Consider the following 24,426-nt stretch of genomic DNA (forward strand, 5'->3'; position numbering starts at 1 on the left):
TGTACAAGACAGAGCAGGTTACACTGCAGGATATTTTTGCCAGGCAAAAAGAAAGACCGTTTCATATTTCTGGTTCATAAACAATATCCAGCCTACAAAGCACCAGGAAGATAAAACTGCGTGATTACTGCAGGAGAAAGCACTGATGGATTTAGGAAAAAATCCCTCGCCATATAAGGGCTGTGAACATTTTCCCACTTAAGACAACGTGTGGGATCATATTCACAGACACAGAAATATGTTCTGTTCCCTGACACCCACAGTCCTAGAACACCGGGCTGAAGTGCTGGCAAGAATAAGAACCATTTGTTAAGTACAAAAAATGTCTCACATAATTAGAGAACTGCTGAAAGCTACCAATTTAGTACTCAGGCTTTAAAATTTAAGAATTTTTATTGTAACAACAGCTAAAGCTTCAGTATGCCTAGAGGTGGAAACGCCTCACACATGCACCATACGGTTTGATCAGTGTATCAAGTACCTGAGGCAAAATTAAACACGAGGTACAAAGAGATTTTGACACCACTCAAACAACGCCTTTAGCAGGTTTTATGCTAACTGTGAAGCTGCCCACCAGGTACCAAGAGGCCCCTTCCCGCCGGGGTGACGCGTTCCCCTCCCCAGCCTCACCCACCTCACCGCCAGCTCCCCAGCCTGCAGGCATCGCCCCGTCACCATCCCCACGTGTCCCTCTAGTCGGGGTGGTGCTCCTGCCCTTCTGCCAAGAGTAATGAGGACCGAAAACATCTCACAGAGCCTCTGCCAGGGCTGAAGAGCCTCTGCCCGAAAGGCTCTTCAATGGCCAAGCACCGAGAACGGCCATGAAGAGAAGATGGGAACGCGGTGTCGAAAACAGAACATACGGTGCTCGAATGGAGGGGTTTTACATATATTTGAGAAGAAAGTGACGCAAGAGAAGCAGACAGCGGGAGGGATTGGTGGGGTTTGACCCGGGAAGAGCTGGAGACAGAGCTCCTGGCCCTGCCAGAGCGGCTGCTGCTGCCACCCCTTGCTCTGCCCGCAGGACCTGCCAGCCACAGCTCCGCTCCCCGGCCACCAAAGGCCTCGACCGAGGCCCCTCATCTCCTGGCAGCGCTCCCCGTGCCCCACCGCTCCGCTCCCCCCAGGGCTTGTCCACCACCGACCACAACCAAGACCCAACACCGTCTCCAGGTGACATCATGCACGGTGCAGGAAGGAAAGAGCGCTGATGACGGCCTCTCACGTAACTCCTGACGTAACACAAGCGAGGTGTAAATCCAGGACGACAGTGGGTTCCTCTCAGAGCAGTTTCTGGCGTGCCATCTTTCTCCTGGCACGCCAGCATCTTTCTTCCCCAATCTTCCCTAAGTCAATTGCAGCAAACATTTTAAAAGTACAAAAAAAGGCAACAACAAAGAAGTATTTTAAAAACAGCAGCTGAAAAACAACGCAAGTCAACCAAGGCTTTAAATTCCACTTGATTCTCCACTTCAGAGCGGCAGTCTTTGGGGAACGGAGCACCAGCTCCGCGACTCGAGGTCAGCGCCCACAGCCCGCCGACTCCTACCGTCACTGAGCAGACGGGCACGCTCTGCTCCGCTACGCTGCTCGCGATGTCGCACAACATGAACTTCTGAGCTCACACGGATTTCTGTTTATCAAAATGCTCTTTAAGTACGTACTTTATACCTGGAAGATTGCTCTATTGATTGCTCTATTTATAGTCCGTGTCATATCTTCCAAGCATCAAACTTCAGTGATAAACTAAGCGTCAAAGATTTCACAAGTATGTCTTTACATCATAAGCACATCCTTGAAAAAACAGTAATGACCGACAATTTACGTGGCATAAAGCCGAGCGTGCGTGTCCCACTGACGGGAACTTGCCCAGCAGGCGCAGACCCGCAGCAGTCCCACCGACGGTTTCACACCTCTTGACTTCTGGATCTGGAGAAACGGTGTTGCCGTCCTTCCCCCAACCGAGACACAGTCGGGTTTTTTTCTGCCCGCTGCCCACTCTCTCCCACACTTATAAAAGGTTAAACTTGCTCTCCTCACGTTTTCTTTGCACCAGCTCTCATTTTCATTTCTTTTCCCCAGCAAAATATTTGGGGGAAAAAAGCATTTTCCTCCAATAAGCTTAAACTCCTGAAGCTATATATTCATTCGCTCTGGATATGAGTGAATTAAAGGATGAAGAATGTTCTCCTCCTTATAATAAAGAGCAGCAGCCTTCCCGAGCTTATGGCTTCCTTTCCTTCTTTATTCACCATAACCTGATCCATTAACGTTTTACTTGCTCCACCTCACCAGAGCACTCTCGAGCTGTACGGATTTTATGCTCCTTTACTCCCCTAATTTTGCGCTTCGCTACAAAACTGCGGGTGGCAGCCTCTGCCCGCCTGCCAGACCTCTCGCACCAACTTGCACCCAGGCTAATTCACAGCTCCTTCCACGCGTTCTTCCTCCCGACCACTCCATCTCTCCTCCTTCGACTCTTCCATAACTTCTAAGGAGGTGACACTAAAAGATGTACATCTGCCCAGTGAAGATGCACAGTAAAACAGCCAGGACTTTTCTGCCATCCGCAGATTGCTGCATTCCCAGGGTAAAAAAAAAAAAAAAAAAAAAAAAGTTCTGACAAAAAGCTAACAGTTCTGAAAGACTTGTCCTAGGATTTGATGCAATCTGCCGTGCCGGCAAATTAAAGCCTACAGAAACCACGCTAAAATTAGAGAGAGCTGAGATGAAAAACCAAAGACACATGGTGGCTCTTACAAATCTTTAAATAGGGCTTAATACAACATTTAGGTGCTTGGTCTGTGCTCAGCTTAGAACTACCGAGATCATTAATTTATATTCTAAAGCAGCACTGACTATTTCTGGACAGTTTTCTACACCGCACTTTGCAGGGTAACCGGTGTGGGCTTTCAGACACTGATCTAGTGGACCAGCAGATCTCCGACGTGCCTACGCCCGGACTGATGGATTCACCCCCCTTACTTAGGGGAAGCATTTCCTCCCACGCCCGCTTACGGCAGGTCTGACTCTCAGGTCACCAGCCCGAGCGGGGCCACCCAGGGCTGGCTGCCCGGGACCCCGGCCGGGGCTTCTGCGCAGCTCCGGGGACGGAGCCACCGCTCCCACGTCACCCTCCAGCAGGTTCGGGTAGGGCTTGTCTGAGTTGGGGGGTCTGGAGGGCTAAAATTCACCCGTTCCGAAGCGCTGGGAAACCCTCGCTGCACATCATCCCCCACTCCCACCCACCATCCCAGGCAGCAGCTCCCGGTGTTTCTGGGGGACCCAGCGGCACCGCGGTGGCTGGGTGCAGGCGCAGGGGACGGTGCGGAGCCCGAGGGGGGCTCGGCGGGCGCAGGGCTCTGGGGGGGCTGTGGGGGGCTCCGGGGCTGCCACCACGCAGCTCCAGCCAGCTCTCCCTCGGGAGCGTCTGCTGGCCACGTTCTGATGTGGGTTAATCCCCATTTTCTGGGTCTATGATGGAAGCTCGATGCTCTGCTGTACTTCGCATCACTGGCGCCTCTGCTTTAAGATCAACGCACGCGACCGAAGCTTTGTACAGATGCAAATACCTCAGGGGCTATTAATTCCTCATTAATCTCCAGTTTTGTGGCTTTAACAGCGTGCACACGCTGCTGTCTTGAAATATTCCAGAGATAATGGACAACCTTCCTTTTAAAATCCCGTCCTGTAAGCAACTACGACTTAACAAATTTTTCATGAATGATTAAGAAGGATTTCTAAATTCCTGCGGGACCAAGGAGCGAAGAATTTGCTCACGACCGCGCACCACTCCTCCTTTCGACGGACTCCCACAAGCGGAGCAAGCACCGGTCACGCCGCGGCCGGGCGGCCGCCTCCAGCCAGGCTCTCCGCAGCGAGCAGCGTTTGCTTCCGAACTGCTGCTCCCCCAGGGGACGGTGGGCAATTAGCGCTGATTGCTGTTACTTCAGCAACTGCAAAAATTGGTTCAACGTTAAGCCGTTTTTCTAAGTCTTTCGTACTATTTGTATAACAGAAACGCACAGAAAAGCTCCTCCTGCGTGAGATAATTTTTAAAAATAATTAAAAAATACTGTTTTATCAAAGAAAAAGTTTTATACATCAAATGCTGGCAAAGGTTAAAGTTCACACGGGCATCAAGCTAACACGACACATCGAGATATTTGATTGTAAGGTCATTAAATTAATACGGTTTTGAAGTACATGACAGTAATTAATACTGTTTGAACAATGAAGAAGCCTTCCCTCACTGCAGTTGCATGAAAAGAAGACGACATGACCTCCTCAGGAGGCTGCTTCCCTTTCCTTCCCCGTACCCATCAACTGAAGCAACATTAATATTCTCGAAAAAGAGGTCATGCTTTCCAAGATGCACAATTTCTTTATAATTATGGAGATACCGAAATCAGCTGTTCCTATTCCTTTAACAAGTCTTGCTACTTCCAAAAAAGTGGCCGTAATACGCGACGTGGAGGTTGCCATGGCAAGCATACATCCTCTGTCGAGTATCTGAGCGAGCAGATACGTAACGGCAAAACCCACCAGATTAAGTCACTTCTCTTGTCACGTAGCGATGAGGAAAATGCTTTATATTTCATCGGTTCCTAAGGATTCTAATTACTCAGAACACCTGAGGTTAAAACCAAGAACGGCACGTGGCCGGAATTTTTAGCTGCAAATCACAGACGTACAAAAGCAAAACGCAGGGATTTAATTGGAGTGGTAGGCATGCCAGAAATATCCAGGATACAGATCATTTTTATTTTCCCCAAACCCAAGGAACTTTCAACAGTGCTTTCGCGGACTCGGCCCCTCCCCGGTCCAGCCTCGCAGAAATAACGAGCAATCCCGGCCCTTTCCTCGGACCCCTCGGCGCACACCGTCCCCCTCGGCGGGGAGCCGGGAGCCGGGTCCGGGGGCGACGCAGGCCCCGAGACCCCGCGCCCAGGAGTCGGGGAGCTGCTTCTGCGTTCCCCGGGAACAGGTATGAGCTCATACCTATTGCCCTTGGGGTTCCCCGAACGCTAGGCGATCCACTTCCAGCAGGCGCTAGCCTTCTTCCGAGAGCGGCCAAGATTTAGCGATGGGGTGGCGTTAGCGGAGGGATGACAGCATCTCAGCCACATGGGACCGGGAGAAGCCGCGGGTTCTGGAAAGGCAGCGATTTCCCTGCTCGGAGCCGCTGCTGCAGCTCGCCACGTCTGCTCGAGGCGCCGGTGCTCGGGAGGAAGGGACGGAGGCTGGAAAGGGCGCAGAATCCCCCAGGAGCCGTGCCAAGCCCGACGCCTCGTTTCAGGCGGGTTGAAGGGAACCACCGCCAAAATAGACCAGAGATGTCACTCCGGTGCGGGAGCCCTGCGGGGAGCCGGGGGCGGCGGCACCGAGCGCGGTGCGTTGCCCGAGGGCTGAGCACCGAGGGGAGCCCCGGGGCCGCGCTGCCCCGCCGCTCTCCCGGCCGGTCCCTTGTCCCCGGCGGAGGCTCCGCGGCACCCGGGCGCTCCCTCCCCGCGCTCCGCGGACCCGCGGCCCGGCCCGGCCCCGGGGACGCCCCGCTCCGCGGCACCATCCCGCACCGGGGGGGCGTAGCCGGCGGCATCCCCGCGCGGGGGACCCCCCGGGACACACACACACACCCCCCCCCCTCGGTCCCCGGTCCCTGGTCCCCTCCCCGGCCGCGGCTCGGCGGTACTCACGGTGCAGGCGGGAACGCGCGTCCATGCGCGGTCGAGCCGCGGTCCGGGGGCGCGGAGCCTGCGGGGGCGCCGCCGAGGGCTGCCCGCGCCCGCGGCTCGCCGCCCGCCGGCCCCGCCGCGCAGGACCCGCCTCCGTGCGCGGGGCGGCGCCCAGACACAAAGGCGGCGGCAGCGGCGGCAGCGGCGGTGGGGCGGGTCTCGCTGCGCGCCCGCGCTGCGCTCCGCGGCGGCGCAGGGGCGGAGCGGCTCCGGGAGGGAGGGAGGGAGGGAGGGAGGGGGCGTGCCGCGGCCGCGCCCTCCCCGCGGTGCGGAGCGGTGCGGTGCGGAGCGGTGCGGAGCGGTGCGGTGCTGAGCGATGCGCGCAGGCGGTGCCGCCCGATCCCGCCCCGACGGGGCGCCCCGCGGCCGGAGCATCACCGGCGGGGCCGGGGCATCCCTGCGCTGCGCGGGCGGGGCAGACGCCCAAAGGCCCTGGCTCCTGTCCCCCCCTGGCTCCCCGCGGGTCTCGCAGCCCCTTCGCCCTTGGCCTCCCTCCTGTCCGCCAGGCAGGAGCCATTTTCTTCACTTTTGCTAAGTTGGGGGGGCCGGGGGCCGGCGGGGAGGGAAGGACTCGCAGCCTCCCGGGAGCGGCACGGCAAAGCGACGGGAGATGGCTCAGCATCCCCGCCACGGGCCTGGGATGTCGCAGGCCACAGGCTAAAACAGCGTGGGCGATGGGGAAGACCTCGCAGGGGCATCCTGCCCGTGGGTGGAGGCTGTCCTCCAGCCCCGGGAGCATCCAGCCGCTGTGGGAGAGACGGGGACGGGCGTGCGGGTGTCAGGCCTCCGCTCCCCTGAGCTAACCTGCCGTTGTATTCGTCTGCTGCCCGGGAGTGGTGCTGAGGACCTGCCGGTTGTTGGGTTTTCTGCAGCTTCTCCCGGTGTTCTGCAGAGCAGTTGTGGCAGCTGGCAAGTGCGGGTGCTGCCCGGCTGGTTCCTTTTCACGCTTTGTTTCCAAATGCAGCAGAACTCCCGGCAGCAGCCGTGGCCGCTGGCGCGTCCCCTTCGCTGGCCACCTCCGCCTCTCCCCACGCAGAGCTCTGCTCGTTGGGGCAGCCGCCGCCGAGCACGGCTCCTGGGCAAGCCGTGACGATGCCGGCACTGATTTCCTCGATGACAGGGTGGCTTTACAGCCAGCCTGCTCCGTGCTGTGTAGGGTCATCACCCTGCTCCTCCAGCACGGCGGGGGCTGTCCAGCACCAGCGAGGGAAAGCGTTTGGTAGGAGCTGGAAGAGGATCACAGGAGGGTTTACACCAGCAGCGAGTGCTCCATCCCTGCTCCACGTGGCTAATCCCTCGGTGCAGGTAACCTCTCCCCATTGCTGATGCAGGAACGCCCGCTCTGGGGACAGGCCAGCCCGGCAGCTCCCAGACTCTCCCGTTCTCACCATCTCCAGAGCGGGAGCTGAACTTTGGCCCTGACAAGTTTTGCTCCACCTGCTCGAAGTGGGTATTCCCTAGCTGGCTTTCAGCAGTGAAATGGGGAGGGGTCTTCAATGGTAGCATCTCCCTGTGCACCGCAGCCAGCCAGAGAGCACCCACAGCTGCTGGCACGGCATCGGCATCGGCATCGGCCCGAGTCCTGCCTGCAGCACCCTTGGGGTTACCCGCCTCCAGCAGCGAACGACCATGAAATAAAATATTCTTTCAGTAGAAACACATCAAAGAAGAGAAGAAGCCTTTGCTGTTATAACCAGTTGCACATAAAACCGACGCCGGGCGAACGCAGGCGTGCATCGGGCGCTGCGCACGCTGGAGAAGGCAAACTGCCATCTGCGCAGGAGCGATGGGTACAGCAGGGACAGCTTCTGGTAGGCAGGGGGTGGAAGTTTGTCTCCCAGGAGATCCACCGTAGCACAAGATATAGGGGTTTTTGTTACAGTGAGGAGTTCTCCCTTCCTGATAAACATTCCCAAGATCTTGCAGGGCAAAAAGATTTGCAACTGGAAAAACCCTGGAAGAGTCTAGTCCTTACCTACAAAATACAGACAGATCTTTCTCCCCAGGAAAGACACGTGTGGAGTGGGAGACACACAGGGCTCTGCCATGGGGGAGCCGCAGAAAGACAGGGGTAGGTGGGAACCTTCTCCGGGGGGGCAAAAACCCCAAAAGCCGTGGCCTGGGAAGAGGATGGCCAGGGCTGGTGTGGGAGGGAGGTTCAGCTCCAGCCTGGGGCTTTGTTTCCTGCTTAACCTTCCTGAGCTTTCCGCCTGTGTCGCCAGCCTGTCCCCTTACAGACACCCCCCCTAAATTCCTGTCTTTTTGGCAGCGCGTGTTGGAGATCTTCCTGCGCCTCCTGCGCACGTGGCCTTGGCAATGGTGCAACGAGGAGCACAGAGGGCTTTCTCTTCTGGCTTCAACCTGGTCTGCGACTAGTCACTGAAATGGGCTGCCGGGTTGGTTTTGTCGATGTAGCGGTGGGACCGCTCGGGAGAGATGCTGCGGGGGGTGGCAGCCAGCGCGGGACCCTGGGCGTGCAGTGGGAGGGGGGAGCAGCTCTCTTCGGAAGCCTGGGGCTGCAGCGTGGGACCTGCGCGTCCCTCCCCACAGCGAGATGGGCCGGGAGCAGGAGGGAGCGACAGTGTCGGAATGGCAGCAGTACCCGCACGCCAGCCATCCCGGCACCTTTCCCTCTGTGCTCCTCAGCGAGGAAAGCAATGCAGACGCTTTCAAATGGCTGGGGACGGCTCGCGGCGCGGTTTGCTTCGCAAGATGGCGGGAGATGCTCCCCGTGCCTCCCTGCGTTGCTGTTGCTGGCACAACGAGCCACTATAGGCAGCCGTGTCCAAGCAAGAGCCGATTTACTGTAGGCTTGTATCTTTGCCAAGCGTTGCTGCGTGCCGGCAGCCGCTGCACTGCCCGGTGGAACCGTCGGAACCCGGCAATCGCTGTGAAGCAGCACCTGGTCCGGCTGGGCTGCGGCACCCCGCTGCGGCGGTACGCAGGGCTGGGGGAGAGGAGCCTCACGCTGTTGTTCACCCGTTATCGGTGCGCGCGTGTTATTGCTCCTCTGTGGATAGCATCGAAGCGGCTGAACGCCGTCCAAAGACCATCAGGGATGCTGAATCATTGGTGAACTGAAACCTCTGATCCCCGTAGTCGTACACGAGTTTCATAGTGGTTTCACTTCCACTGACTCCAGTGGAGACATGAAAACCAAGACAAATAAAGAGCAGCCCAAAATACTTGTTTTCTGAAGAAAATGTGGAGCCCGGGCACATCCCTCAACGGTGCTTAATGCAAAGCTCAAGTGGATTAGTTGAACAAGTCCGTAGTCTGGGCTTCACCACGGGTACTTAAAGGTATTTGCACTGATACACACATATAAATAACCCCTCCCCGTTCTGGTTTCTATTCATTTGTAGTCCTGGATAAGGAAAGTTTTAAAATAATGAAATTCCTTCAGTGAATTTTCTAGGAAAGCTGGATGCGTTCCATCAGGGCGTTCTGCAGGTTTGGGCTCACCGATGGCTGGTGGAGTCACACCAGCTGGGAAGATGATCAGAGCACATCCTTAAGACTGATAACCCTGAAATAAAGGTATTTTTTCTTCTCATTTTTAAAAAGTTTCTAATATATAGAGGAGTAATGGTTATTAAGGAGACAATTCCTTAAATTCAGTAAATGGTGGTGCTACACAGCCTTCAAAATTTTCCCTGTTGAAGTCCAATGTATTTCTTTTCCTTCCGGTTGTACCAAGTTCTCTCAAGTGCTTCTTTATATATTCCCAGACAACGACAGTCTCCATGTCTGGAGGCTTTAATTTCAAGATTGAGAAGAGCGGATGAGTCATGGGCTGTGGTGGCAGAGATGGATGCTGATTTGAAGGCCATGGCAGATGGTAACTAAAGGTCCACTTGGGTGCGGAGAGGTGGCAACGGTGGTTCCAGGTTGGGCGTGTAAAAGGGACCTGTCAGTGCAGTGTCTGGCAAAACATGTCAATAACTTTGGAAACAACATGAACTATCAATGACGGACCTTCTTCTTGGGGGAAAAAGCAGAGCTGGGAGGGGATGGGATGGGATGGGATGGGATGGGATGGGATGGGATGGGATGGGATGGGTGGGAGCATCCCTGCCTGGGTTGAGAGTTGACGCATTGCTGCACTGCCACTGTCACCACCACTGTCACCACCACCGCCACTGCCACCGCCGCTGCCACCGCTGCTCCTGGCCTTCCCGTGAAAGGGACGGCAGACGTGTGCGGCTGGGAGGCAGCAGGCACTTACCTGTTTTTGGGGGTTCTGAAGAAAAAGGCTCTGAGATCTCTCAGTGTGTGGAAGAAGCTGGCGGGCAGAGTGATGGGGCCGTGGCACGGGGGATAGTCAGAGAAGGAGCAGGTCAGAGGAACAGTCCTCACCTGAGCTGGCCTTTGCACCCTCCTGATTGTCGCAGAATTTAGGTGTCCGTGTAGAGGTGTGAAAAACTATGATTGAAAGGGAGAAAAAAAATCTTAATGGAAACCCAAAAAACCAACCTGCTACCAGACTTGGTCCCAACCTCGCCTTGCGCAGTGCAGCTCCTTCCTTGGAAGAGCAGGCTGCTGCCCGGTACCACGCTCGCTCTTGATCTCCGGTACGCAGTTGGGTTTTAGCATTTTCAATGAGATATTGCAAAAGCCCTTGCGTCAGGACACCGGGAACTGCGTCAGCGCTTTGTGGGCTTTCATCTCTTGCAGTCTGACGGCAGGCTGCGGGTATGGCGACCTCGTGAGTTACGCGATGTAACTTTGGCAAGGGTTGATGTTAAAAATGGGTTGCGAGTGGAGAGAAGGAGCGAGGGACGATCGGTGCTGAGGGGCTGGGGAACTCGCTGGAATAGCTCTGGATTTTTGCATCCCTGCAGCCGGTGGTAGGTCAGAAACTTGAAATTACATTGGATCAGGTAAGGGAAAAAGTTAACTTTTCTGAAGTTTATGACATCAGCAGGCTGTAACGTCAAAAGTTATAACCCTTTTTCAAAATGGAACAACTCATTTCTTCTCCTTAATAGTGAAATTATTTGTCTGTATTATCTGGAAGCACTTTAGAAACTTGTTATAAAATACAATGACTGGTCATCTTAAGCTGCCCATCTTCCCTGCCGGGGGAATTAAAACCCCTCCGTGGATCCATGGGGGGTTGTGCTCCTGGATTCATCCCACCTCCCTCTCCAAGGCTTTTGCTGCCCAGGGGCTGCAGCCAGGACACTGTGGGGAGACCTGGCTGGTGCAGCCAACGCCGTTCCCCCCGGATCTAACTGCTCCCCCCGGATCTAACTGCTCCCCCCGGATCTAACTGCTCCCCCCCAGAATTAACTGCTCCCCCGCACCCTGGGTCACTTCCCAGGTTCTTTTCACAGCGCGCGGCTGAACCTCCGTCCCACTCGATATTCCTTGGGAGGGTCCCGTCGGTTCCTGCCCCGGGCAGGAGGCACGGCGGGTGTTAATGGTAAACACCAAACTGCACGTGGCTTTTCTCGTCTGAAAGACAGGCGAAGCCCAGAGAGGAGTTGGGATAATCCTGCATCGCCTGCTGCATGACTCTCCCCGCAGGAGCCCGCGGCCATCCCGGGGGGCTCGGGGATCTCGGGGGGCTCCGGGGGTACCAGGGCTGCGCCCACCCCGGCAGAAGGGGCCGCAGACACCGCTGCAACGGGGCCGGGGCAAAGCCCCGCTCAGGCCGCCAGGCCAGATCCGGGCCGAGGCGAGCCCAGGCACTTAGTCGGTTCCTGGCATTGCGATCGCTTTCAGACGGTATTTTTTTAACTGTGGCTATTGCGGGGGACGCGCAGGGGCTGCTGGGACGGTCGGTGCTGGCCACGGGGGTGAGGGCCGCGGTCAGAGGCAGCGCTGAGGGATTCCGGTTTGTCTTCCCCCGGACGCGTACCTGCCTCCCAAGCTCTGTTGTTCAGGGGGTGCACAAAACCTTCTCTACTATTTAAATTCTACCCCGGAGAAGGCTGAGCTCCCTAGGTCGATCCAACAAAAAGTATTTAAATGTCTGCTTCAAACCTAATTACAGCTGTCTCTCAAATCCGTAATTTCATCTAAATTTGCCACAACTCATGCATGACTTTCCCTGTCAGAGCCGCCTGTATGAAGAGCAGATGAAGGTCACACCGAACTCCGCTGCTAACACGGGGAAATTAGAATTGCTTTGATGCAGAGGCTTCCCACTAGTGTTTTCTGTCAGTCCTGGCAAAGTTGTTGGCTATTACATTTTTGCTGTACCTCTCATCAAAGCACACACACGGCGCTTTCCACCGAGCACAGAGGGAAGAAAATTCGACTTCCCTCCTTTGCTGCAGTGGGCTGCACTCTGCAGCAAGCGTGTGTCAAAAATACATTGCAGATACTGCAGCAGTAACAAATACTCACCATGTGCTCCATTATATTTTCGCAGAAACGGTCTGTGTTTATGCCCTGTTTCATATCCTTCTGACCTTTAAGACACTTGAATTCTTTCTACCTCTAAGTAAAAATATACGCCGCGTAGGCGAGGTGCTCGGGAGGGAGAGCTGCCGGCAGACGCCCGCGCCGAGACCCCCGGCGGCAGCTGCCCCTGCCACGGACGGGCTTCCAGCCCCAAAGCGCTGCAGATCCCAATGGACAAGATAAAATTAGCGATAAATAATAATCCTGCGCCAGTTATGGACTGACGTGGCAACAGGAGGGGAGACGCTGCCAGCCGTCCGGAGGATGCGGCGCGGAGCCGCGTCGCCCCATCGGCGGGAGCACGGCTGGCTTGCGGAGCCTGCGGCACACTCTGCTTCGGGATGACGGGGGGTTCGTGCCGCTCACGAGAGAGTACCCGGCGATGCACACCCAGCGTGCAAACACCACGCGTGCACGTGTGTGCGCGAGGACCTCGTAACTGCTGCACTGAAAGAAATGCCGCAAAGGAGGATGCGATGGTAAGACCCCCACAAGTTGCAGAGTATGTGCAAGAGCAAATATTTCTTGCCAGGCATGAGCAACGTACACCGTCGCCCAGGTGATCCAGTGTTACTCCTCCATCGGGGTTCGCCGTTATGATCACTCTGGCTTTAAACGTCCCAGGAAACTGCAATTTTCTCCCTCAGGACTCTGTTCATAACACACCTTTCGTCGTTTTTTAGAAAACACGCATTTTCCTGACATCCTCTTCTTATTCACAGCTGTCGAACGTGCTCTAAACCATTGCTGGGATTCTGGGTGTTTGGTAACTCACCCCGCTTTTCTGCCTGGGGCTGGGATTCTGGGTGTTTGGTAACTCACCCCGCTTTTCTGCCTGGGGCTGGGATTCTGGGTGTTTGGTAACTCACCCCGCTTCTCTGCCTGGGGCTGGGTTTTGGGCAGTGGCTGCGCACAGGTTTCCCGTGGCGGCACTTGCAGGGCGCCCGGCGAGAGGGAGGAGAGGAGCCGGCAGCAGAAGGCAGCTGCAGCCTGGCAGGGCTCCCAAAACAGCGTCACTGGGATATCGCACAAAATAAAGCAGCCATTTCTGTTCTGGTTTATTGCTTTCTTATTATGATCGTTTTGCAGCAGGAATGATATTCGTGGCAATCAAATGTATACACAGTAAATGGCTTTGCAGTTACCAAAACCCTTGTTTTGGAATTTAATCAACCACAAAAGAATTGATTTTTTGCACATATTTAGTACCATATTCTTTATATAAACATCTTAAAAAACACACCAAGAGGTGATGGTGGGACGAGTCTTTAGGGCCAACCTGTTAGCAGAAAGACCAACTCTTCACCGGCACTGGGCTCTCCCTTGGCCGAGGACTTTGACGTCCCCGAGGGATTTCAGTGGGTTTAGCTGCTGTATCTTCAGGAAAGGAAAAGAACTAATAAACGCTGATCATTAGACCTGGGGGCAGGGAAATACGCCGTCGGCTGCAAACCCTAATGAAGCGAATTAACTCTCCACGAGCTTCAGTGGATCGGGCGCAGGGGTTAGTCCAAAACAACTCATCCCGTTTCTCTCGGTGGTTTTAACGAGGGAAGAGCAAGCGGGCAGGACGTGGCCGGGACGTCCCGGCGCTGCGGTGGGGCAGCGCAGGGGGGCCGGAGCAGCGGGACGGACGGGCTGCCCTCCCGAATCCACGGGGCTTGCAGAAGCCGTTTCCCAGATCAGATGCTCAGGAGGGTATTTCAGGAGATTTGGATCTCCAGGAGCTGACGACACTGAGGAGTGCACAGATTTTATCGATTTTTTTTTTTTTTTTAGTTCCAATGGAAGAGTTGAAGGTCGGTGGGGGCAGCTCTCGGCCCCGCCAGCGCAGGGCTGAGCGTGTCCGCAGCCCACCCGTGCTCAGGCCAGCTCCCCCGAGGCCAACGGCCGCGTCCCCGTTGAGTTTAACACCCGTTAGATATGAGATTGAGTAAACTTTCTCTTTTTTTGGTCTAATACTCTCTTCGCATTTAAAAATAGAGCTGTTACCAAGCAATGTCAGTAAGTAGAAAGCAAAGCCTATTGAGGATGGTTTCTGTGAACAGGTATTTTTCCCAGCCTAAGTACTGTAAACATTGTGGGTTGACAAATTATGAATCAGAGCCCTCCCTCCGCAGCCCGCGCTGCCTCTCTCCATTATCCCCGGGAACAATAGCAGCAACCATCAGGAGCTGTTTATTTTCACTCTGGCTTTGAACACCTTGGTTTGCAGGTCAGATTTTTCAAGCCTTTCCACATGTTTTAACATCTTTAAAAAAAAAAAAAAAAGAAAAAAAAAAAGTGGGATGATATTACCATATAGTGGTGTGACCACGGGGGGCAAGAGCTGGAGAAACATCCATGGTCCTCAGGTTTGACAGCAAAGGGCAGCCCTGAGCAGCCACCTCTGTGCACCCACCGTCCGTGCGTCCTGGCAGCCCCACCTCATCATCCGGGGTGGGAACCCTCGTAGGTGACGGCAGGTAGGAGCAGGGAGGTGACTCCAGCTGGGTGTTGGAGTTGCTGCAGGAATTTTACGGTCTGCACTAAAGTTACGGGTTGAGGAGAAGAGCGAGAATCCCAGTTTCCCAGGATGAGCTCACCGGGATGCAGGCGGAGCGTGCAGGGGCAGGAGGACACGGACCCAGTTAAACCCAGTGACCAGCGGTAGGGCAGGGAGAGAAATCACATCACGAGATGCAGAAGAGAAGTCCATTGCCGCCAGGAGTTTCACGGACTCAGCTGAGTGTTTTTCATCGCCGTTTGGTCTGGTTTTTCCAGCTGCCCTTTCCATTCCTGCTGTAAGGAGACAGGACGGGTGGGGATTTCTGGCCAGAAGAAGGTTCGGCAGGAGGTGAGCCGCGCTCAGGCTGCACCTTTCCGGCACTTACTCTCCCACGTAGACCCCAAACTACCTTCAGAATGAAAAATGATTTTTTTTTCTCCTTAAGATTACTCGCCTCATTAGCTGGTGGTTATTTGCTCAAGGTATTTGTTTCAGAACGGCCTCTGTGAGCAGCTCAGCGAGCCCAGGGCCACCCTGGACCGTGGCAGGGCGGCCGCAGGCAGCCTCTGCCCCCAAGGAGCAGCGTGCTGCATCCAAAAGCAGTCACAGTATCCAAAAGCGGTCGCAGTGACGCTTTGCCTCCGATGGGACGTGGTTGGAGATGTGTTTCCCGAGGATAAATTCTGCTCTCAGCTTTAATCGTGGGGACCAAAATTATCTTCACTGATCTCAGCAGGGCTACTTCAGTGTACACGCTGATTTGGTACTTAGGGGCTTAACTTTCCCAACATGCCGGAGATTACTCGCCGTCGGCAGATGTTTGTGTTGGGCTCAGACGGAGGGAAGCCCGACATACCGGTGGTCCGGGGTGTCGCTGTCCCCCTCCCACCTCTGCCCAGGGGTCCCCGGCACGGCGCTGGCACCCACCCTCCGCCCTGCCCCGCCGGGGCGTTCGCTCAGACACCCGCTCCCGACGGCAGCTCGGCTCGCAGGACCTTAAAAACGAGAGCTGGTCATTTGTGATCAGAAACCCCGTCAAATCACGTGCGTGCACTTGGGAAAAAACCCCCAAAAAACCTGTGTGATGATTTTGTTGCTGGGGCCTCCAGGGGTGAGCGCTGGCCGGGGAGCAGCTCCGCTCCCCTCCAGGGCTGCGTGCTCCTACGCAACCACCGCCCCAAAACCCGGAGCCTGCTGCCGCAGCACGGGGGCTGCCACGGTCCCCGTCCGACGCGGGCGATGGCGAGGGCTGTGCCACCCTCAGCACCCAGTGCAGGACCACCCTCAGCACCCAATGCGGTGAGACCCTCAGCACCCGCTGCCCAACCCACGCTGTGCCATCCCCTTTGCTATTCAGGAGAGGGCACGTGGCATTTTCTCGCTGCAGTCGCAGAATGGGCAAGGAAAAAGCAGGTTTTTCAGCTCAGTTGTTTCCATGTATGAAATCAGTCTAAATTTCCATCCTTCAGACGGTGCCATTGAATAAGAAAAATAAGGACAAAAGGGAAAAATCATCATAAGACAAGAGCTGGAGACGGCAAGGCACCGGTGCCTGCGCCTGAGTGAATTGAACTTTCTTTTGCAGCCCCCCGGGGTTGGGGAGGAGAAAAGGGACGTGAGCCCCGGTGTCAGCACAGCTCTGGTCGAGCGCTGGCGCCTCGGTGACCTTTCCTTCCCAGGCAACATCGCAATCAAGGGCATTTAATGGCTAACAGCGATGGCTAAATAAACCAGAAGCATTCAGGTAGTATCTGAATAGCCAAAGCCCAACCCGACAGGCCAAAAGTGACATTTTAAACAAAATCTTTATGATTACTCTGGTCGCTGAAGAAGTGATTCGCTGTGAGAAGGAGGAAAATCCTTAACAGCGTGTGTGTGAGCTACCTGTCTACCTGGGACCGCTCACTGCCCGCGGACGGGGATCTGCTTACCAGCGTCACACAGCTTCCACCCCGGCGGGCTCCCCGCGTCGTGCCCACGCTGCTGCCGCTGTCCCAACGCCCGCTTAAAAATTCCACACAGTCGTATCACTTTTCTGAAATACAGTTATACCAGCATTTCTCCTGACACTAAAACTTTCTGCCTGTTACAAATACTATTTTAATGCTTCATGAACTGCTGTAAAAACTGCTTCGAAATGAAAACGCGTGAACTCTGGCATCGAGGATGAACCGTGAGCAGAGCATCTGTCCTGGATGGGGACTTTGAAGCCATTTCCCACGGAGAGATGCTTGAAGAGCTCCCCAGCATCCCATCACCGCTGGAGCTGCAATTCCTTCTGGCAGCGTCCTTCCTCGTGCTGGAATTGTGTGTGTGCTTTTACGGGCATTCGAAGGTGCCAAGCATTTTCATCCAGCTTTTGCAGTTCTCGTACCTGTTTACTGTTAGGGGCTCTTCGATGTGAATTCATCATTACCTGCATTCAGATCGGATGCAACACCCCCTGATTTTCTCACAAGGAGAATGGCAGATTAAACGAACAAAAGCCCCACCGAGTGCTTTCATCCTATTTAAACCACGTCTTCGTGGCACTGAACCCCAGCTGGCATCTGCTCTGGGAGAGGGACCGTGAGCGAGGGGGGTCTGTGCCGTGGGGCTGGGACAGGCTCGTTTGGACCAGACGCCGGGTGCCCGGTGTGCCCTGCTCCCGCTGCAGAGGCACAGGACCCGGGGCCACCGGGACTCAGCCGCTGGGGACGTGCCCCTCGTGACGGCCGTGCCCGCGTTGAGGACACGGCGTGACTTTTGGCAGTGCCTTTTGCCGATCCGCCAGCTAGCAGCCCTACAGCCCTGCCTCTGGGAGCTGTTGCAAGGAAATAACCTGGTCTCTGTTCCCAGGGACTGGAAAAATGCACAGTTCCGGGCCGTCCGGCGGCACCTGCACAGAGCAAACCACCACGGGGATGTGCTCGGGCAGCTCAGCGCGCCGGCAGCCGGGGAGCTCCGCGTGCGGGCTGGGCACCAGCAGCTCCTCCTGGCCGGGTGGGATGAGCAGCAGGATGGGACAGAACTTGATTTACTCATATGCTGAACAAAGCATTAAAAGCTTGGTGAGATGTCCAGGTTTTCATAAATTATTTACAGTTATTTTATTTCTTACAGTGGGGAAAAAAATGTAAGATTCATTATTGCATACACTAATTACTTCAGTTAAGTGTCAAACCTGCACAATGTAATGCTGTGTTTTCATATATTAAAGACATTAATTGCCAGGAAACAGTATGGCATGACTAATTCTTTTTTTTTTTTTTTTTTAAAGAAGAAGAAATCAATATTAAGTATTTTGACTATTAGGAGCTGAAGCAGCACAACATATCTGAAGTCAATGTTTCCCCACTGAGCTGTACCGGTTAAGGACTCAGGCTTAACAATTGCATTATTGTTATCAAAAACTGTTATTGGTTCTGTGAATCATGTTACTGTCAGGTTACCACGTACGAATTAATACGATAATAACACCCAGAGCCCAGGAGAGCGCAGCTGGAGCTGCAGCAGGCTGGATGCAGGATGCGGCCGTGCCCGCAGCCGAGGGGCTGAGCCCCTGGGCGCCTGCCCGGGCTCCGGTGGTGCAGTGCGGGGGCCGGGGACAGAGGCAACCCCAGCAGCGGCGACTGGAAGCGATGCCTTTGCTGCTCCTTTGCTTCTCTTTGCCTTTCAACAAGGAAAATTGTTGAGGTCGGTAAGCGGGTGTTAAACGGACAGCAAGAGGCGAGCTTGATCGCCGTGACAGAGAGCAAGGCAACAGGCAAAAGCCGTTATTTACTGCGTCCTTCCTTACGACCTGCAGGTTTCCCTAATTCTTGACTCCTCATACTTCTCTGGGCAACACATGAAGTTTTTGCACCGGTATGGTCGACATGCTGGAGGGAAGGGGTGCCATCCAGAGGGACCTGGACAGGCCGGAGAGGTGGGACTGTGTGAAGCGCATGGAGTTCAACAAGGCCAAGGGCAAGGTCCTGCACGTGGGTCGGCGCAATCCCAAGCACAACTATAGGCTGGGCGAGGAACGGATTGAGAGCAGCCCTGAGGAGAAGGACTTGGGGGTGTTGATTGATGAGAAGCGCAACATGAGCCGGCAGTGTGCGCTTGCAGCCCAGAAAGCCAACCGTGTCCTGGGCTGCATCAAAAGAGGTGTGACCAGCAGGTCGAGGGAGGGGATCCTGCCCCTCTACTCTGCTCTGGTGAGACCCCACCTGGAGTACTGCGTCCAGCTCTGGGGGCCCCAGGACAGGGGAGACATGGAGCTGTTGGAGCGAGTCCAGAGGAGGCCACAAAGCTGACTGGAGAGATGGAGCACCTCTCCTGTGAGGACAGGCTGAGAGAGTTGGGGTTGTTCAGCCTGGAGAACAGAAGGCTCCGGGGAGATCTAATTGCGGCTTACCAGTACCTGAAGGGGCTACAGGAAAGATGGAAAGGGACTGTTTATCAGGGAGTGTAGTGACAGGACAAGGGGTAATGGGTTTAAGCTGAAGGAGGGTTGATTTAGATTAGGTGTTAGAAAGAAATTCTTTACTGTTAGAGTGCTGAGGCCCTGGCACAGGTTGCCCAAGGAAGCTGTGGATGCCCTTGGCTCCCTGGCAGTGTTCAAGGCCAGGTTGGATGGGGCTTTGGGCAACCTGGGCTAGTGGAGGGTGTCCCTGCCCATGGCAGGGGTGGCACTGGATGGGCTGGGAGGTCCCTTCCCACCCAAACCAGTCTGTGATTCTGTGATTCTATGGCGACCTGGTCACTTTGGGAATTTAACCTCACATTTCAAGTGTCCGTGCGAATTTCTAAACGACTCAAGTGAAAACCAGCAGAGAGAAAGCCAGCCTTTGCCCTGCGAAGTCTGCGGCTCAGCGTGCCCAGCCCAACCCGGCCCCTCGGCCCGAGCCAAGGGGAGACCCCGCGGGAATGGAGTTTGCTTGGACACAGGCTCTGCAGGCTGGAGCCGTCGTTCTCTGCTGCGTCAGAACACGTCATAAAGTTTGTTACAAGAAAAGCAGCCACCCGGGTACAAAATATATTCAAGAGAAAGTATCTCACTGGCTCAAATCTCTTGCCAACATCGGATATTCATGTTTTACTTAATGATGCTTCTGCGCGAGCTCCACAAGCCCCGTCGCCCTGTGCCGCCCCGTCCCCGTCCCTGCGGGCAGCAGCACGAGCCCCCCCTGGCTCTCAGCACGGTGCCACAGGAGCACGGTGGCATTTTGTCCTCTGCTTGTAATACCTGCAATATTTCTTCACACGCAGTCAGGCTGTGGCTGTGCAGACAACCCCCTGGGCCGCTCTCGCCCCACGCGCAGCCCGGTCCCAGCCCTGAGCCCAGCCCGGCATCGCCGCTCGGGCCTGGGGGTTACAGCTTGAACCAGAATTTCCATTTCCTTCATGAAATACTTCGTGCTCAGCAAGAACCTGCCATAGGCAGCGGCCAAGCTGCTGTAGTTTCTTCCCTTAAAACCTCTCCTGAACCTCCTTTGCTGTGATACCTGGGAGCTATTGCAGAGAAGCTCTGTTGCCCCCGTACCTGAAGACCACCCACCCTCCCCCTGACCGCCTGTCCCCACACCGTCCCTTGCTGCCCTGTGTCCGTCTGACCGTGCAGCCCCCGGGGCAGGACCGGCTGCATCGGGTCTCACTTGCGCAGCAGTTTATGCAACGCAGGCTGGGTTTCTGGGCACCGCATGAACGCTTATGTCACTCATTATCTATTGAACTTCATCACAGAGCGTCTCCAAAGCCCATGCAAATCTGCTGGAGGAGCCCGGGCAGCCGTGAGGACGCTGTTCCTCTCCAGCGACACAGAGGAGTTGGAGCTCTTTGCTTCCGACTGGTTTTTCAGCAGTTCCCTCTTCGTGGGTCCGGAGCCGGCCGGGTGCTCCCGGGGAGCGGAGCGGGTGCTGCGTGTCGGCACCGTGTCCCCAGACTGGGGGAAATAACCTTACATCCAGTTTTCACCCAAGCTTCTTGTGCAAATAACTGCTTAATGATCATCTCCATCGAAGGCTGCAGTATGTAAGTAGCATTTCATACCCCATAAAATCAAAGTCTCACTTCATTTAATAGTGTCATTTTTTATAAGCCGTAAAGCGCTGTACTTGCTGCAGACTCCTGCCTCAGCAGCGTGCCACGCAGCCCACCCACAGCCGGCCCCGCAGTCACTGCCGCCGAGGCAGGCAGCTCGGAACGGGAAAACCCCAGTTCTGCAGTGGGTGGCATTTTCAAGGCACCATAAGCGTATAAATTTCCTGGGAAGTGGCTGGGTTTAAGTCACTGAAGCTCTTTTGGAAACTCGTGACTGTAGACAGTAGAGAGGAGTTTCAGCTAATAAAGGGACGTCAGCTGAGGATGGATTTTAGAGAGTATTAAATATCACCGGTTGGCACCAAAAGGTGCTGAGACTTGAAGGATTCCCATTCCACAACCAAAGTGGAATAACGATTTCCACTGCAGAGCTGGTCTCCCCGGTCATTTCCCCTCCCTATTCATTTTTCTTTTCTACACCCATTCTTTGCTAGTCAGATGGTGAAGGGCAGTCAGATAAACGTAAGAAAAAGCACGCATTTGAGGATAATCCTGTGCCTTGTCAACCTCTTTCATGATGATTAGGAAGGAGGTTTGCACAAGATGCAGAGTGAGTTATGTCTGCAGCCAGAGAATAAAAATGATACCTCAAGTACTTTTCTTTCGATGATGATGAGAGGGGTCATTGTTCTTCCAGAAAAGAGTGGTTCACGGGTCCTCGCTCAAATTCAATTGCACATTTTCTTCTGCCTTAATTTTCTGCTACTGATTAAGCTGAACATTGCCTAAAAGCCTGGAATAGCAGAGAGAGTCTTACACTTCCCGGTAACTCCCGCATCTTCCCAGCGCAGCACTGGAAACAGCAATTTTAGGGGTTTCAGATCTTGGAGAAAGTAAGCCGCAATTGTCCCTGCAGTTTCTCCATACGATCCCCCACACCAGGCTTTCCAAGAGGATCAAATTTTAATTCTTAACCATAACAGCCTGGATAACTGACCCAGACAGCTCTGCAATTGCTTCCCCCATTGCTACAGGCTGCTCCCACTGCGCTGGTGCTTCCCAACGTTCGACTCATTTTCCTAAACTTACCCAGTAAATTGAAAAATCTGAAGGGTTTTTTTTTCATCTTTGACTTGTGTTTGGGTTTTTTTTAGGAAGCTGAGAAGGCACTCACCTCCCCAAAACTTTAACCATCTAGGAGCCAAACATCTAACAGACTTCCCTCTGCAGCAAACATCTCCAGGGACTTCATCCTGACCTAAGCCTGGTGTCTGTCGCCTGCTCTGGGTCCGGTTCCTCCCTGCTGACCGCAGTGGGGCTGAACCTTCTCCCGGGCTGTTTCCAGGCACCTCTGATACCTCTGAGTGCGGATCCACAGCGCTCGCTGCTTTAGTGCAGCTGCTGCAAGCAGAGCATGTGCTGTTTCATCAGACTTCTTTAATTTCACGGGTCTCAATATCTCTGTAAGAAGCCAAGAGCAGCACTGGTAGAGGTGTAGAATATATGAAACTAGAAACAAGACTAAGAGAAATTGCAAAAATGTCTGTACTTTTCCTACAAAGTATTAGATACATGAGAACTGGGGTTTAAATCCTTGTTAGCTGAAGTAGCTCTCCTGAATCCCTTATTGATTTATGGCAGCTCAGACTTTTGCACTGTGTCTTTATGACTAGATTTAGGATAAAGTCTCTTCTCACAACAATCACTATCACAGCCAGAGCTAGACTAGGAGAGAAAATATCATCAAATACAATAAATGACATTTTCAATTAACCAAGACTTTGCAGAGGAATAAAGCAGCTTAGAATTGATAGGTCTGCTAGAGAAAATGGGGAAAAAAGTACAGCTCATGGTAATAAAAATTGTAAGATGCAGCTGGAGAAGTCCAGGTATTAAAAATAAAAGTCACACGTTAAAGTTATCAAAAGGAATGATAGATTTGCCCATATTCCGTGCTCTTTCGTATCAAAATAATCACGCACAGAAGTAGAACAGCAGATGCTTTCCCTACCACGTATAGCATCCTATAGAGAAACAGCCACGCACAGCCACAGCCTCGGTGCTATAAAATGATGCAGCTCAGCCGATCTTAATGGCTCTTTGGAAGTGAATAACACCTCGGTCTCTTTTCATTTTTAGCAGCAGGATTTCTGGCACTCAGTTAAATTGAGGTATTCAGATTTGCGACCATAATTAGGTAACTTCAGGCACCATATGTGCAAGGCTATGCGCCAGCTAAATGTAATCGCTTTCCTGTTCTGAAAGAGCAATATAGGACTTGTATTAGGTTACTAAACTATTAAATATGGTATACTGAGCCAGTTTAGTGCAGGTAAAGGGGTAAAGAAGAATGAAGGGATGAGCAAATAATTCACCTGTCAGATTCTTCCACCTCCTTTTATTTTTTGCAAACCAGACGGGGGTTTCTTTGGCATCTAAAAAGTCCCTGAGTTCAACTTATGGGCTGCAAAAGTCAGATGGGACGACCCTAATTCATCAGCACTCTTAACCCCTTCCGCTTCGTTACAAAGGAGTTTGTAATTTGAGAGAAGGGAACAGGCCGAGGACACGGCAGGGGAATGCGGGGGTGGCCTCTTTGGCAAAACCACGTTGTTTCCTGAGAAATCGGTGTGGGGTGAGAGCCATCACCATTGCCGCCTCCAGCCCGAGGGTGGCACGGGACACAGGAGCCAGCACTCCACGCCCGGGAGTCACCGGGGGCCTTCGTGGCCAGCCGAGCAGGGGACGGGTCTGCTGCCTCGCAGGGAGGAGTCCCATGGGCGACCATCGGAAAATCCGGATCCTGGCTGGAGACTGCCAGCCGTGGCCTGTGTAAAGAGAAGAGTTGGAGCAAGTGATGTCTTTAAAGAAGACCTGATTTTGAGAAGTTGCACTGTGATCTGCTCTCCTCGCAGTCCCCGTTTGATGAATTTCTCTTCAAGCAGAAAGCCAAGCAATAAAAGACTTCAAAATTTCCATTAAAGTTTGCTGCCGGATACATAATTTAGCACACCGGCTGGCGGGGTGCACACGTGCCCACGGTGGATTTAACGTGCCCCTACAAAGCAAACCTTCTTCCTCCCAAACTACAGTTTCCCCGTGAGAAGTTAAATTTATCATAAAGCCAGCCCCGAAGCACTGAAATACTTGAAGGCTGCAGAGTGTCCGTCTGTCCCCGGGACTGCTAACGCCTGCCGACGGACCGCACACCCTCCCGTGATCCCAGCACCCATGAGGAGCTCACGCTTGTTTGGGATTCAGGTTGCAGCTCCGAGTTGTAGATTCGGTGTGAAGCAGCTGAAAGGCAGCAAGCCCGGCACGACGCGCATCCTCTGCTTTCCGAACGACGGTTTAACGGCAGACGGCCTTTACGCTGCCCGCGACAGGGAGGAGGAGGATGAGGGCAACTTTGCTGCAGTCAGCCCTGCTCCAGCGGTGGCTCAGGACTCCCTGACTTTTGGTGTTTAGTTTTATATCCTGATTTTCTGGGTTTCCGAGGTTCTGGGCAGCCTGCTGTGTGCGACCCTGCTTGGGCTGGACTGTCCGCAGAGGTCCCTGCGCCCTCGGCTGTCCGGTGATGCTGTGATTGCTGCAACGTGGCTCACAACATGGTTCTCGTGGCAGAGCCATAGGAAGAGTAGGCAGGGGATGAGCATCTGTCTCCCAAACAGACCTTTTCACTGAAAACCCTACCACTTAAATGGAAAAAAAACAAACCCAAAAAACTTTTAAAAAAGCTGGATTTTTCCCAATGCTGTATGACACAAGGCTACAAAGTCAACT

General features: G+C 54.1%; 1 protein-coding gene across 5 annotated transcripts in view; it reads right to left on the bottom strand.

Moving 5' to 3' along the window:
- LRRC7 (leucine rich repeat containing 7) overlaps positions 1-5,855 on the bottom strand; it is a 170,139-nt gene extending 164,284 nt beyond the window's left edge. For all 5 annotated transcript variants that reach the window (XR_012836467.1, XM_075759119.1, XM_075759118.1 and 2 more), the window contains exon 1: positions 5,697-5,855. Coding sequence is in view for 4 of the 5 variants with exons in the window: in XM_075759119.1 (XP_075615234.1) it covers positions 5,697-5,721 (25 nt within the window). In the remaining variant the exon portion in view is untranslated. The remainder of the gene's footprint in view (positions 1-5,696) is intronic.
- Between the last annotated feature and the right edge of the window lie 18,571 nt (positions 5,856-24,426).

The sequence above is a fragment of the Balearica regulorum genome, chromosome 8 (assembly GCF_011004875.1).
Source record: "Balearica regulorum gibbericeps isolate bBalReg1 chromosome 8, bBalReg1.pri, whole genome shotgun sequence".
NCBI classification, from domain to species: Eukaryota; Metazoa; Chordata; class Aves; order Gruiformes; family Gruidae; genus Balearica; species Balearica regulorum.